This window comes from Musca domestica, unplaced genomic scaffold (genome assembly GCF_030504385.1).
Source record: "Musca domestica strain aabys unplaced genomic scaffold, Musca_domestica.polishedcontigs.V.1.1 80, whole genome shotgun sequence".
Classification (NCBI taxonomy): Eukaryota; Metazoa; Arthropoda; class Insecta; order Diptera; family Muscidae; genus Musca; species Musca domestica.
Genome location: NW_026712410.1, coordinates 2,943,051 through 2,958,920, shown reverse-complemented (window position 1 = coordinate 2,958,920; position 15,870 = coordinate 2,943,051). Strand labels below are relative to the sequence as shown.

At 35.7% G+C, this 15,870-nt stretch overlaps 1 protein-coding gene across 1 annotated transcript in view; it reads left to right on the top strand.

Annotated features, from left to right (window-relative positions):
- The window catches only part of LOC101889842 (protein fuzzy homolog), a 50,544-nt gene extending 35,250 nt beyond the window's left edge, over window positions 1-15,294 (top strand). Inside the window, exons 4-5 of the mRNA XM_059131201.1 lie at window positions 14,727-15,226; window positions 15,276-15,294. Coding sequence (XP_058987184.1) covers window positions 14,727-15,226; window positions 15,276-15,294 — 519 coding nt within the window. The remainder of the gene's footprint in view (window positions 1-14,726; window positions 15,227-15,275) is intronic.
- Window positions 15,295-15,870: the final 576 nt, after the last annotated feature.

The following is a 15,870-nucleotide window of genomic DNA, read 5'->3' as shown; positions in this document are numbered from 1 at the left end:
AAAAAGTTATTCGTGATGGAATTCAAGCGTGATAGTGTGATTTCTTTATATTTGGTTAAAAAATAGCAAGTGGCTATGGTTAGAGCACTTCAGCATTTAAATGTGAATAGATCATTTGTGTCTCGTACCATCGCTCGTTACTGTGATACTGTTAGCGTAGCCCGATGTTAAGGAAGTGGAAGGAAGAAAACAGCAACATTAGCAGAAATGGCTCGAAAAGTAAAGAAGCGACTTGATCAAAACCCAATCGCAGTTGTCGAAAAATGAGAAACTTGCACCACAACAGAAAGAAAATAGGCTCAAAAGAGCTAAAGAGTTGCTTCGCTTGGCCGAAAGTGGTGAACTGCCGAATTTGATTTAATACAATGAGAAAACATTCGTTGTCCAGCAGTTTGTAAACAAACAAAATGATCGTGTTTACTTGCCAAAGAGGTCAGCTGAAAATGTGCACCTTCGGTTGGCCACCAGAACTCAAGCGCCGGCCATGGTGTTGGTATGGGCCGTCATAACATCCGATGGTCGCTCTCCGCTCGTATCAATCGACCGTGGCATCAGAATAAATGCCGAATATTATCTCGAGGGTGTATTCAAGACTTGGGCACGCAAACATTTTGGCCGCGGACCTTGGCCATTCCAACAGGACTCAGCACCATCGCACTCAGCACGCGCTACCCAAGAATGGATGGTTAATTCTTTGTTTATATTCATTTCTATACATTGAGGCTGTTACATTATATTTATCTGCATTCAGGACCGCTTTATCAATATCATCTTATGTATGTGGTTGTCTATCAATGTTGCAAATTTCGTTCTTGCATCCTGTACTTTCTCTTTGTTTGAATGTATAATGTCTTATCGATCAACTATGTATGTATTGAAAAATGACAGGTAATGCAAACATCGGTCATAAAGAGAGAAGCTATTTTATTTCACCTGGAAATACAATGATGGTGTTCTTGACGAACCAATTCTCTCTGTTTTCTTCTTTTAGTTTGTCAACTTTTCGTTCTACTTGTTTTAGGGCTTTCGCTCTCCACTCTTCTTGTAAATGTAAAACTTGCTGCCATATTGCCTTAACAAAGTCGCTGCTATGATACCTTCGTTGACCGCTTGATAGTAAATACCATTTAGTTCTGCTTCATAGTCTTGTTAACTTCTAGGCTATCTCTTACATCTCAGTACCTATCTCCATAGACAAAAGAAGATATAGACAACGAAAAGTTAGTTTTGTTTGTATCCAGGTGGCTCTCATCATGTTTTGCATAGTCAACATGCTGATTTACGCGTTGAAGCCACTCGACTTCGAAAACACATTTTATCGTTTTTCAAGAATTTCTCTGGATTATTCCGATATTTTTCGATGTCATCACGTACTTTTCACATTTCTTTTATTATGAAATAATTTTCAACTGACAAATATCCTACAGTTTTTGTTATTTTTAACATTTTTGAATTGAGTGACTTCAAAATTCCCACTCAAACCCCTGAAACGATATAGACGACATCTGCTGATCCGATTTTTTTCGAAGATGAACGGTGAGAGCATTTCGTTGTCTATATTTTCATTTGTCTATGCTATCTCTCTCTACATCATGAAAGTACTCGCGAATATGCCTAACAGTGTAGTGAAATGTACGTAAAGGGTTTTCTGTTGGAGTCAGATAGTAATGTAAATCATAAAATAATTTATAATTAGTGTAGGGAAATCAAAAGAAAGAATTTAGAGGATTTGTCGCCTATGTTTATTTATGTGTTGTACGTACTTGAAATGCATGTTATTTACATTAAGGTCTAGAGTTAAGAAATATTGTAAATAAAATGAGTTCCCTTTGAGCTACGGAAGAAACAACACCGTTAGTTTCTTACTTTAAAAAGAGTTAATTTATCATTTGATGACACTGACTTGATAGGACTTTTCCTTAAAAAACACGTAGTGTACTGACATGATAGGCGCGGAGTAGAGCACAAAATATGTTGGTTATAGATACATCGTATATAGTAAAGTGATAGGCCGTATAGATATTCGGTGTATTATGGTGATATGCATTTGTAATAGACACACGGCCGAAGCAAAGGCAGTATTAGATTTATCCATTATTGTAGTGCCAAACGTGTAGATAAAACTACTATGTTGGGTTTTCTCCGCATAATTATAAATAAAGGTTCCATACGAACATACATTGTACAAAGACACGGATCATGTATAGATTTCTTAAAACCAAGCTGGAGCAAGAAATTGTTAAAATTTTCGTTCCAGCATCTTGGGCGTTCTTTAAGCCCATAAAGCGACTTTCGTAACTTGCATACTTGGTTTTCTTTTAAATTCCCGTAAAGAAATGCAACTTTTACATCAAGCTTGTGCAAACGTAAATGTCTCTTAACGCTCACCGCTAATATTATCCGAATTGTAAGCTTCATCGTGCTTTTAGTTCTATCATATTCAATTTTCGTTCCCAAGTAATATTGTAGGGGTCCACAATCGGAAATTTTGTATGATACACGTATATCCGATTTATCATTCTCTATTGCTTTCAAATCATTTCCCGCAATCAATACATCGTCCACATATAGTAGCACGTACAAAACCGAATTTCTGTGAAACGTTGTATTAAGACACCTATCATGTAAAGATTTCTTAAAACCAAGCTGGATCAAGAAATTGTTAAATTTTTCGTTCCAGCACCTTGAGCTTTCTGTAAGTATATAAAGCGACTTTGGAAACTTGCATACTTGCTCTATCTTCCTTTAAATCCCCGTAAAGAAATGCAACTCTTACATCAATCTGGTGCAAATATAAATGCCTCTTAACGCTTACCGCTAATATTATCCGAATTGTACTAAGTTTCGCCATCAGTGAATAGATCTCTTCATAGTCAATTCCAGTTCTCTGAAGGAAGCCCTTCGCTACTATAGTCATGACTATAGTCATTTGGACTTCAATACTTTATGTTTGACAGGGCGTGGAACCAAATCCCAAACACGATTTTCTTCAATAGAGTCAAGCTCTTGCCTCACATCTCACATCCGATTATCTTTAAAGGAATCCCTCATGATTTCATCATATACAATGGGAAATTGCAGAATTGGCATTTCCTGTTATATAACGCATTAATTTCGCCCTTAATCTTTCGTTTATTCTTGGCTCCAATGGCTCTAGATTCAGAGTTTGGTGGTTCAGATTGCGTAGCCGTGGCTTCATTTTCGTTAATAGTAGTTTCTTCATCGGCAGAATCGATATCGTTATCATTTTCTGCAGAAACCAATTCAACATATGAATTACTTTCATAATTACTGAAATGTTCAGCAGGAGCGACGAGCAAGAGGGGGAATGTGTGGAGAATCTAATACATTACCCCTTTTGCTCGCTGCTGTTCGGTCTTATAAGCAATTGAAGATGTTATTTTTCCTGAATCTCTTGCAATAACTATTTTTCGGTTCTTTGGATTCCACAATCTGTATCCATTACACGTATAACCCATCATTATCATTTCTTGTAATTTTGAATCCAGTATTTTTCTCTTCTGTTTAGCAACCCAGACAAAAGCCTTACATCCAAAAACTCTTAGTTTTAAAATGTTACGCTTAAACTTGTACCACAATTCAGCAGGTGTCTTTTTGTCAGAAAGAGATTTGCAGGGGCTTCTATTTATAAGATATGTTGCTGCTAAGGCTGTTCTCCTTCCATAATTCTTTCGGAGAACCATATTCTTTAAGCATAGACCTTACTATTTCACCCAAAGTGCGGTTGAATCTTTCAGCCCCCGTTTTGTTGCGGAGTATAAGAAACTGAGTGTTGAAGCTTTTCTTTTAAAATATTCCGTTGCTTTGTTGTTTTGTTGTACCTTGGTCTACAGTTACTGCTAATATCGAGGAGCCCATTCTTAAGTGCCATAATTTAATTCATACTTAAACTTGTATTGCCCTATTTTGAATTCTTATTTGCAATTCGTACAAACTTCCTTTCTTGGGAGCTGTTATAATGACATATCCATCCCTCTTCAAAAGAGCAACAATTTTAGAAAAATCAAAACATTTTCCATTTTCTGTTCGCATTGGTACAGACAGCAAGTTATCCCGAAGTACTTTAGCACATAGGGCATCTTTCATTGTGACTGTTGTATCTTTCCAATATCCTTTGACTGCACCTTTCTTGTAGGCTAAAATATTTTCAGTATCTTTCACAATATTTACGGTAATGTGTTCATTCAATCTATTTTGAATACTATATCTTCAGACTTATCCTTATTCAGGGACCGTTGACATGAAACAAATTGATTTCGAAGCTGACGCTATATTAGCTTTTTCATTTTCCAAACGAACGCTGCAATTCTTCGCAGTTCTGGTCGCTTTATCTACACCCTATTTCACCGCATCGTTTAAAATACAGTCCATTTTCCCCTAATCATCGCTCAAAAAGTGAATTAGATTTTTTTAATAATCGTTCATCGCAATATTTTTCATTTGTTGCAAAATAATCGTTATTATTAACCAGAATATTGTGTTTTTCTTTCGCTAACACCTTACACAAATTTAAATTATTTATTAAACTACTTTGCCGCCAAAGAGTGCTTTAATTACTGTCATATTTTCCAAACTCTTTGTTTGCTCCGTTGAGACGCATTTTTTCTATTCTAATAGTCTCAACACTAATACATCAATATTCTAGTTTTCTATCCAATCATACAAATCACATTTTCTGTGTGTTCTCAACAATAATAATTCTCTGATATTCCACGCGCCTTTTTTTTAGTGTCGGTCTATTAATATACAGTGGCGGACAAAAGTCTACGTACGACCCCCTTTTTTTAATTTTTACCCAACTTAAAACATTTAAAAGAAAAGTAATGATGAGGTTTTGTTTAGAATTTAATTTTATTAGAAATAAAACAAAAATAGCGCATATTCAGCTTAAACTATAAAAGTTTTTAATGAAAAACATAAATAAGGCACTGACAAAAGTGTACGTACGAACTCAAAAATTAAAGAATATTCAAAGAATTTACTTATAAATAACAAAATTAATATTTAGTTGGGCCGCCGTTAGCATCGATGACTGCTTGGAGTCTTCTAGGCATTGAAGCAGCTAAATTTTCTAGCTCTTCCACCGAGATGTTCTGCCACTCCTCCTTCAGCTTCTCTTTGAGTAGTTCAGCACTAGTAATAGCGTGCTTTCGGATTTTTCGGTCCAAAATTTCCCAAACATGCTCAATAATATTTAAGTCCGGGCTTTGTGGGGGTGAATGCAGCTGTCGTGGGGCATAATACAGCAGCTAATCTTTAACAATTTTCGCCGTGTGCTTAGGATCATTGTCCTGTTGGAAGATCCAGCTCGCACCAAGGTTTAGTTTGTCCACGGATGGCTGCAGATTATGTTCCAATATGCGCTTGTATTGCAAGCGGTCCATATTACCTTCTACAAACACAAGGTTTCCTACTCCTGAGGCTGCAATCGCTCCCCAGACCATTACACTGCCACCACCGTGTTTTACCGTACTTACAATGTTCTTCGGTTGCAGGGCAGTATTTGGTTTTCTCCAAACTTTGGCTTTTCCATCATATCCAAAGACATTATACTTGGACTCATCTGTGAACAGCACCAATTTCCAGAATTCCAATCCCTTGTCCCGATGCTTGTTTGCAAACTCCAAGCGAAGCTTTCGGTTTTTCTCGCTTATAAGGGGTTTCTTGCGAGGAACTCGGCAACGGTATCCTTCATTATTAAGTGCCCTGGTTATTGTGCGTGGGTGGACAACAATTTGTGATCTTTCTGCCAGCTCCTGGGCCAAATTAGTGGCATGTATTTTGGGATTCTTCTCTACTTCATTGCGGATGAACGACACTTCCCTGCGATTTAATTTCTTAGGACGGCCACTGCGCGGTTTACTTTCAAAACAACTTGATTGTTTGAAATTATTAAATATGGTTTGCACCGTGGATTTGCTTAAATTTAATAATTTTGATATTTCGCCAAAAGATTTTTTATTATTTCTGTGCTCCACCACCAATTTTAGCAAATCTTTAGAAATCTCTGTGCGCGACGTCATTATCACGATCGGAATATTACTCAAGTGACACAATTCCAGGAATTAAAAAGAAAATGCAAAGAATAAGCGCTAAAGTAAATAAACGGTACTTTACCGTTAACTTATAGCAAAACAATGAATCAACAAAAAGGAAAATAAAAAACGTACGTACACTTTTGTCAGTGCCTTATTTATGTTTTTTATTAAAAACTTTTATAGTTTAAGCTGAATATGCGCTATTTTTGTTTTATTTCTAATATAATTAAATTCTAAACAAAACCGCATCATTACTTTTCTTTTAAATGTTTTAAGTTGGGTAAAAATCAAAAAAGGGGGTCGTACGTAGACTTTTGTCCGCCACTGTACAATTAATTAACTCTCCCTGCAATCACTGTTGCTTTATTCTCAGTGATCTGTTTGTTGTGTGGTAATTAATCCCCCCTGCGTCGTTCGCTCCGCAAGCACTGTTTGTGTTTTATTCCATTTTGTACGATATTCTTAATAACCACTGTCAGTGATCTGGTTGTAGTGTGTTGTGATTCGTTCGCTAAACAAAAAGTGCTTGTGTTTAAATTCGTTTTGTGCGATATTCTTAATAACCATTGTCAGTGATCTGCTTGTAGTGTCTTAACTAACCCCCCTTCCTTACTTATTCGGGTCTGTCTGGTAAAAATTGCAATTTTTCATATATATATATATATATATATATATATATATATATATATATATATATATATGTATATATATATATATATATATATATATATATATATATATATATATATATATATATATACAACTACAACTGGTACATAGAAAGCTCTTAAAAAAACATTGTTCTTGGTTTTACACTTGCCGCTTGTGAGTCATGAGGAATTCATTAATTTCTATTTCGCGTCGAATTTGGATTTAAATTTGACAAATTTATTGTTTTAATTTTGGTCCTCTTAATTTTTAGATAAAAACATAGAAAATGTCTTTTACTCCATTAACGCAGCTTCTGATAACGTGGTCAAGTTTGTTGCTTCTTCCCATTTGATTAAACCTGAGAATCATACGCTTTTCAAAATCAATGAGAACTTGCGGAGTCTCAATTTGGTGAAATCTCCTCCTACCACTACTCAGTTTGCCACCATGTGATATTGATGATTTACATGGAGATTTTTTTGTTGTGACCCACATTTTGTGACCTCTTTTCAATGATGTAAATAAATAACTCTCGGTTAAGCGACATTGAGAGGCTATGTCAGTTGGTGCAAAAAACCAAGGGTGATGCTAAGGAAATAGTTTCTATATTTCCTCTAACTCATAAAAGCTTTCCTCTTGCTTGGAAATCTCTCCACGACACATACAATAACAAACGTATTATTGTCAATAGCCATTTGAAAATTCTATTTGAACTCCCTTCTTTAGCAAATGAAACGAGTTCCGGTCTAAAAACCTTGCAACGGGGCATAAACGGCTATTTGCCTGCCATGTCTTTTTATGACATTGTCACGGATCATTGGGATCCAATTTTGGTTTTCATTTTTATTCAGCGTTTGCCAAAACTTACTGTTACACTCTGGGAACAGAGTCTAAAAGATAAGTCATCCTTATCGTCATGGCCCGAGCTCGATTCTTTCCTAACTGAAAGAATTAAAGGTATTGATTCGCCTAGTTCAAATTCGCGCAACGTTAAGGCACATTTGTCAAAACTTCGTCGGATACTTTGAAAAACCAATCTAAACATCGTTATTTCTTCTGTTCCACTGAAAGTATTATTGTTGTCGTTCTAAAAAGTTAACCTTTGACCAAAAGCTATTTGCCGTGAAAAAAGCTATTTGCCGTTCTAGCTCACGTAATTGCAATATTTGACATGGAAGGCTCCACTAGAAGACCACAGACCTCCATCCCAATTCAAAACGTTACTCCTTCATCTCCACGTACGCAATCCAATTCTGCTGCTTCCGAGGCTACCTTCATTACGGAGCATCTTGAAAATAGACTAAATTTATCTTCCCGATCCAATCTAGCGACTATTTCTGGTATAAATAACTCTTTTTCAGTCATATCTAGGAAAAATTGCCGAATTACAGTTAACTCTCGACTAGATTCCACCGTTTTATTGGAAACTAAAGCTTTTGTTCTTCCTAAAATTTCGGGTAATCTTCCCTCTTTTTCGGTTGACCCTTCCTTGTCGCACTCTTTGTTTAATATAGTTCTAGCTGACTCACACCTTTTTGATTGCCGTCCGGTAGATATGTTGTTGGGTGCGGATTTGCATTCTCAATTTTTTTGCACAAAACATTTTAGGTTCTTTGCTGGCGCATAATACTATTTTCGGGTGGATTATTTCTGGCCCAATTCTTTGTTCACCTGTGCAGGTCTTTACGACCACTTCAGACTTTTGTGAGGAAGCCAGTCTAAATAAAACGCTTTTGCGGTTCTGGGAGCTTGAGGAAGTATCCAAACGCAAATTACTTTCACCATCTGACAAATTTTGTGAGGAAAACTATAGGTCCACTACAACGAGAAATTCAGATGGTCGTTTTTTGTCACGCTTCCTCTTCGCGCTGAATTTCCTCAGTCTCTACAACTCGGCGATTCTCGCTCTAGTGCCCTGGGTCAGTTTGATCGAAATGAAAATTCACTTCTTCGTAAGCATTTCCTTAAAGGTATGTATGATGCAGTCATTCGCGAGTACCTTGATTTAGGTCATATGCTTCCGGTAACCACTTCCCCAGTAGTTTTTAATGCGAGTAGTTTTTAATGCATCAAACAAAACTTCTACTAGCATAAGTCTAAACGACACTCTTCACTTGGGATCAACCCTCCAAGCTGACTTAGTGTTATTAATTTTGCGTTGGCGCTTGTTCCGCTTTGTATTTAATTGTGATATAACGCAGATGTATCGCCATATACGCGTACATCCACAACATACACCACTTCAAAGGATTTTGCTTAGAGATTCTCCCAGTGAACCCATTAGAGATTACGAATTGCAGACGGTCACAATTGGTGTAAACTGTGCAACTTATCTTGCAATTCGTCCATTGCTTCAACTTGCTGATGATTACGAATCCGAGTATCCTCTGGCTGCCAACATTTTGCGTAAAAGTATGTATGTCGATGATTTCCTAGCAGGTGCACATGATATAGAAACTGCGTTGATGGCTCGTGATCAGCTTATCGCGGCCTTATCCGCTGCTTAATTTGAGTTAAAGAAGTGGACGTCAAATGAAAAAACGGTATTAGCTCGTCTTCCGCCTAGTCATGTTCTAAGCTTTGTTGTGTCAAGTAGTTCAAAACCTTTGGGCATAAGGTGGAATGCTGTTTTAGATTCGTTTTATTTTTGTGTGAATCCAATTCCTCTCCAAACTAATTATTCTAAACGCGAGGTTCTTTCTCACATAGCGAAATAGTTTGATCCCGTAGGTTTGTTAGCCCCCGTTATTATCATAGCTAAAATTATAATGCAAAAAGTGTGGTTAGATAGTATTGGCTGGACGATCCGCTTCTTTTTGTTACTCAAAATGCATGGCAATCATTTGTTGAAAACTATCCCCTTATTAATGCTATAAAAATATCTCGTCGGGTTTAATATGAACCAAACTCGTTGACAGCATTACATATCTTTTCTGATGCTTCTGAGAAAGCATATTGCGGGGCTAGTTTATATCCGTACAAAAAATTCTAAAGGCGAGATATATGTTACTCTTATAACTTCCAAGACAAGAGTTACTCCCATCAAATCAAACGAAACCGTTGCCTCGTTTGGAACTGTGTGGGGCTGTATTAGCATCTGAACTCTTAAAACCAATTCTAAAAGGCATAGAAATTCCAATACATAAGATTTATTGCTGGACCGATTCGACCATTGTGTTAGCTTGGTTGAGAAAAACACCAACTACAGGGAATACATTTGTAGGCAATCGAGTTTGTCGAATCCAACAAAATGTAGGAAATAATAACTGGTTTAATGTAAGGCCTGAAGACAACCCAGCTGAAGTCGTGGCATTTTGCCTTCGGAACTTGCAAATTGCTCGATTTGGTGGAAGGGTCCTAGTTGGTTAAGTCTAGATAATTCTCAATGGTATCCTTCGAATGTAGCTCCTATTGACACTGAACTTGAAGCTCGTAGCGTGAAAACACATCTTTCCTTTTTCTCAAAGTATGAAGACATCTTACATCAATTCTCATCACTGGAAAGAGCGTTAAGAGTTTTATCTTACATCTATCCGTTTATACATAGAACACATTTCCGCAATTGACCACTACATTGTTTCTCCAGTAGGATTCCAGCTTCCGAATAATTTCGAGTATAAGCGTCTTTTAGCGGCAGTAAAAAGTTTTAAGTAAAATGTTTTAAGAGGCATCTTAATAGGTATGTAAAATTCTTCTCATATACATTGGAGGAATTTTCTACTATTCTAACTCGAATAGAAGCATGTTTAAATTCTCGACCATTGTGTCCTATATCGGATAACATTGACGATTTAGTCGCGCTTACCCCTGGTCACTTCCTTATAGGTGCACCCCTGCTTTCTCCACCTGAACTCCTTCTTGAGGAATCCCCATTAATTTTAGTTATTAGGTTCCGAAAATTAAGAGCTTTGACGAATCAGTTTTGTATAAGGTGGAAACAAGAATATCTTCTGAGATTAAATAAGCGGTACAAGAGGAAGTATCCACAGAGAAATATCGAAATTAATGATTTAGTTGTGATTCGTCATGAAAAATTAACTCCTACTTATTGGAAATTAGAACGTGTCGTGGAAACTCACCCCGGTTATGATGGTAAAGTTCGCGTGGTAGATGTTCGAACTCTTCAGGGAATAGTTAGGCGATCAGTCGTGAAGTTAGTGGTACTGCCTAACTAAATCTATACCATTTGTTTCTTCTTTTCGTGTTGTGATTTTTTCCCATTTATGTTAGCTATGGCATCCAAGCAAGATTTGTTCCCCGAAGTTATCTTGCCAGATTACGACGATGTTGGCGATAGGGTTGGCGATGAATCCGGCTGCTGCCACATCCGCTTCCAATGTTGATGCTGATGGGGAAGTCCTTACCCGCCACGATACTGAACCTAAGCCAACAACATCAGCCTCGAACCGCTTAACACCCTATGGCGTCTTGTAGGATCTGTAATCGTAGGCATTCAGTATATAAATGTTCTGTGTTTAGAAACATGTCGTTGGAAAAACTCTTGCGTACTGTATCTTATAATCGTTACTGCTATAATTGTTTGTGTCCAGACCACATGTCAAAAATTTTCCAGTCCGCCTATCGTGTAGACATTGCACAGACCGCCACAATTCCCATTTGCACAAAACTCGTGGAAACCGGTCCAAGAAAAAAATAAATAATCCAACATCGGTTGTGCCTAGAGGTATATTCCCACCACCACCCCCTCATGTTTTACCGGTCTCTCTCCCCAACCGTATTGGTCCGTCTCTGTCTGCCACATTCGAACATTCCGGTAAGGGCGCTGATTGGCCCCTGTTGTCAAATTAGCCAAGTTTGCGCGTCACTTGTTCAACAGTTACGATGGCCGACAACAAGAGTAAATGAGCTGGAGTACGCTGACTTACTTATAATATCGCGGTTTGATTCTGTCCAGAGACATTTTGTAACGGCTAGTGTTGCGAATATTACCCGTGGTGTGATCCCGTCAGTGTCGATTTCCCCCGCAATACGCGAATCTTTCGTTGGTCTCGAACTCGCGGATCCTACGATCGACAAAGCTGCACCCATAAACATGGCTCTCGGTCCAGAAATTTATTCAAAAATTATTTCAAATCGAGTAATTGCACAACCCGGTTTGCCAACGGCTCAATATGGATGGGTTCTTTCGGATCCCGTCCCTCTCTAAACAACATTCTTTATTATTGTATTTATTGAATATGATTTGAACTGAATTAAATGCTCACATAAGCCTGAACTTACGATCCTTTCTATAATCTATTATAGCTAAAGTTAAATTGTTGAAATATCATTGATGTAAACTTGCAATTTGTTAAAACATTGAAATGTATCAATGTGGGCGGAAATGTATAAGTTGGCCTTCAACTTCCCGAGTTCAGTCAATCGCATCTCCTCGGCAAACTTCCCTCGGCGGAGACCGTAGAGCGCAGATACCACCGGACGGTGGTTGTTGTTGGTTAGCTCCCTTTGATACATACGAGACTCTGCTCTTATTGGAAATAATTGTAAATGTAGTAGAAGTAATCGACAATGATCCTCCTCGATCACTGCGATCCCCCGTGTATTGACTCTTGCCTGATAACGCCCATAATCTCTTTTAATATTCTTGCAGAGATAAAACGCGCTGTTTATTAAAATGTTATTAATTAGAGAACAAACTTGAAAAATATGTACACGAAGGAGAATCAAATTTGAATTGAACAATATTACGTTAAAGTTATTTAAAAGAAGTTGAAATATTCTGAGTGTCGAACAAATATGGACACGTATCTTATGGATATATCGAGATATAGTTAACATAAATATTCGGCTTGGTGACATTTTCCAGAAAACGACTCACCTTCTTTCCCAATCTCTCTTGCCTACACCACAGGCAGCTTAATCTTCCATTCCATGAAGTCCAATAGCATAATTTACATAAGGACTGAGTGGTAATCTCCTGCCTTTTTAAAATTTTCCGCTTGGTTTTTTTTTGTGAGAAAAGAAAAGACAACTTTTCGACTGCTCTGTAATTTAAAATCTACCCGGTTTGAGTGACCAAATGTAAAGAAGGCGAGAAGAGAAATGACACACTTTCTGTTCAGGTGTCAGTTTTTTTGGAGTGAAAAAAATATAGTTCTCATTACAATGACATTAATTGTTCTCTCTTACTACCTCGTATTTATAATTACTGTCCCAAACTGTACTGTTATAATTACCGTCCCAATAATAGTAGTTGTCATTTCGTTGGAATATTGAAGAACATCCTGAATTTGGATTCTCAACACTTCCATGTAAAGATGAGGACCTGTAAATATGAGTTAGTTATGAATCAGACCGTAAGCACAATATTGCTAAAGTATATTGTGATCTGTGTAAAAAACATGCTGTGAGAATTATAGATCACATCATGACACGTAATCTGAACGACCCTTTATTTTATTTGATTCAACTCTCTTCGGGAAATAAAATAGCTTCTACTCTAGGTTAAGATAAACCCGAATTTCGTTATAATGGCACTATCTTATATGGTAAGTGTACCAGAAGTCGGCACTTTTAGTATTTTCGTTTTTTCAATCTTTCAATATTCTGAGTGAAATCTTTCAAATGCAGAAAAATAAAGTTTTTCAGATTCCAAATTTTGTTTACTTTTCGAAATAATAAACAAAAATTGAATTTGTTTTTATTGAATTGGCAAAATTTGCAATTTTACCAAAATAGTAGTATTTTGCCAGTAGTCTGCACCATTTTCCAATGCTCGGCATGTCTATTTGCCAGTAGTCGGTATATGGTATTTCAGTAAAAAATATTATTTTGTATATTTTTTTATTTCAAATATTATAAAATAATGCTATATTACTAATTCACAGAATTTGAAATTAATTTCGATTTTAAATAGTGTTTTATTAATTTATCATTGTAGACCAAATATAGGTAGAAAATCAAGAATAGTATGGTTACCTTCAGTAACGTATGGACTTTCAACTAAAATAAATAAAAAAAGAAAAAAATACCATTCTTATATTTCGAATTTGTGAACTGATATTTTTCCTTTGGATAGCCAACATTTTTTTTTCTAAAATGCCACCTTTATCTAAAACGTCAAATGAATGAAACGTTGGTCAAAAAGCACAAATAAAAGCAACTGCCGACTTAAAACTATTTTTTTATTTCAGTAGTTTTTAGATTATTTTTAAAACTTTTTCAAGTTTTGGTGAAATTGGTCAAATATGATATTTTTTTTAATCGACAACCCCCTGCCGACATCGGGCAAATCTCTTTTTTTCTTTTCCTAATGTCGGCATTAAATGATATAACAGAAAAATGCTTGATTTGTAAATTTTTTAAGTTATAAAATGATCTTTAGACTGTCATTTACTATTGTAAAATATTTCTGATTCCAAAAGTATTGAATTTAATGTACTTAATTTGATTATTAAGTTAACCACCACAATTTGTTTCGTTACAAACAAGCACTATCGCACGCGTTGGAAGACACTCACTGACGAAAACCCTTATTCTCTCGTAATAAATGATCGAAACTCATTGAACACTTTTGCAATTATTTCATTATTTGGTCAATTCTATTCATAGCTATTTAAGATTAAATTTCAAAACTGCCGACTACTGGGACATGCCGAACTTAGGCGCACTTACCCTACAAATATTTTTTTAAAGCAACACATTAACCATTCATTACTTGTAGCTGAATCGCTGATGTACTTTAAATGAATATTTAATAATTGAACGCAAATTTTTGACCGTTCAAATCATGATCGTTTTTATATATATTTTTTCATCTCACATATTTTTCTCAAGTTTGTAACTAATCTAAATATACAAGGGTATAAAAAATTTAGGCTCTCGTTTTTATAACATTGAATTGTATTTACTATGCTTACATTTACTGCCAAAAATAATTTTTATATCTCCGTATTTTAAGCAAATTACCCTTCTGTTCAATTTAATCAATAAAATTTATTTATTTTTTTATTTGAAAATTCTGAAAATTTTGGCAATACTTTTCTTTATTTATAGATGGCGTACCGCTTTATTACCATTCCAGTTTCCATCAACAACATTTTGGCCGTTATTTGTGGAACTGAACCACCATTAAAAAGGCTTGTAGATTTAGCAGATAACGTATTCAGAAATGAAGTTACTTTAATGCAAAAGTTAGAAAAATTTATACCATGTGGCATATCAGAGTGCATTGAGTTGGACTCCGCTGTAATAGCGATAATAATTGTCAACACTAGAAGCAGAAAATATGTTTTTTCAACGAACATTCACCACAGAGCGTCTAATAAGAGATATATTGGCGATTTTTCCTATAAAGATCAACTAAAATTGTTATTTTGCCAAACGTTTTCAAATTTGGAGTTTTTAGAAAAAAAATCGTATCAAAATCATCGTAATAATTGCGTGGCTGACCAATATTGGTGTTCTGATAGCAACAAATTCTACGCAGAAGTTGACGAAGATAATAATATATTTGGCTCCTTGTTCATTTCATCAATTCCGACGCATACCATGAAGTAAGTATTTTTTATTTTAATTTTTTTAAATATTTTATTGTATTTCTAGTAGTAATGAGAAGATGTAATATTCTTTATTATTTTATATTGAACTTTTACCTTGCAGAAAAAAAATACAAAATGAAAATGTAATTTTTAATTTTTAAGGCACTGACTTAAAATCGTCTGCCAATAATTTATAAGTATAAATCAATTTGATTCTAAGTGATTTTAGTATTAATAGTTATTTACAAATTCAATTCCAGCAACAGTTGATTTCTATAAAGTATACATGATTTTAGATAGCTAGCTAGACATATCCAATTAACTACGATTCCATTGAGAATATCTATTAGTCCAGATGCACAAAGAAAAGAGTTTTGGAAGAACATGTGATGAAATTCTTTTAGTGCTGGGCAGCGGCCTATAAAATGCTGTATGTTTTAATTTTCTTGTACATTGCACATTTAACATATTGGATTTGCATCTATTTGAATTTAGTGATATCATATCACCTCTTGGTTTAAGTATCCACAAGATTTCATCTTTGGTCACATAGTCCCTAAAAAAAGGATCCGATAAGTTTAGGCTCTAGTTTATTGTAGAAATGCTGAGAGTTTTTTGCTTAATTTTGTTGTTGCAAAATGGTCAGGCTTAATCCCATT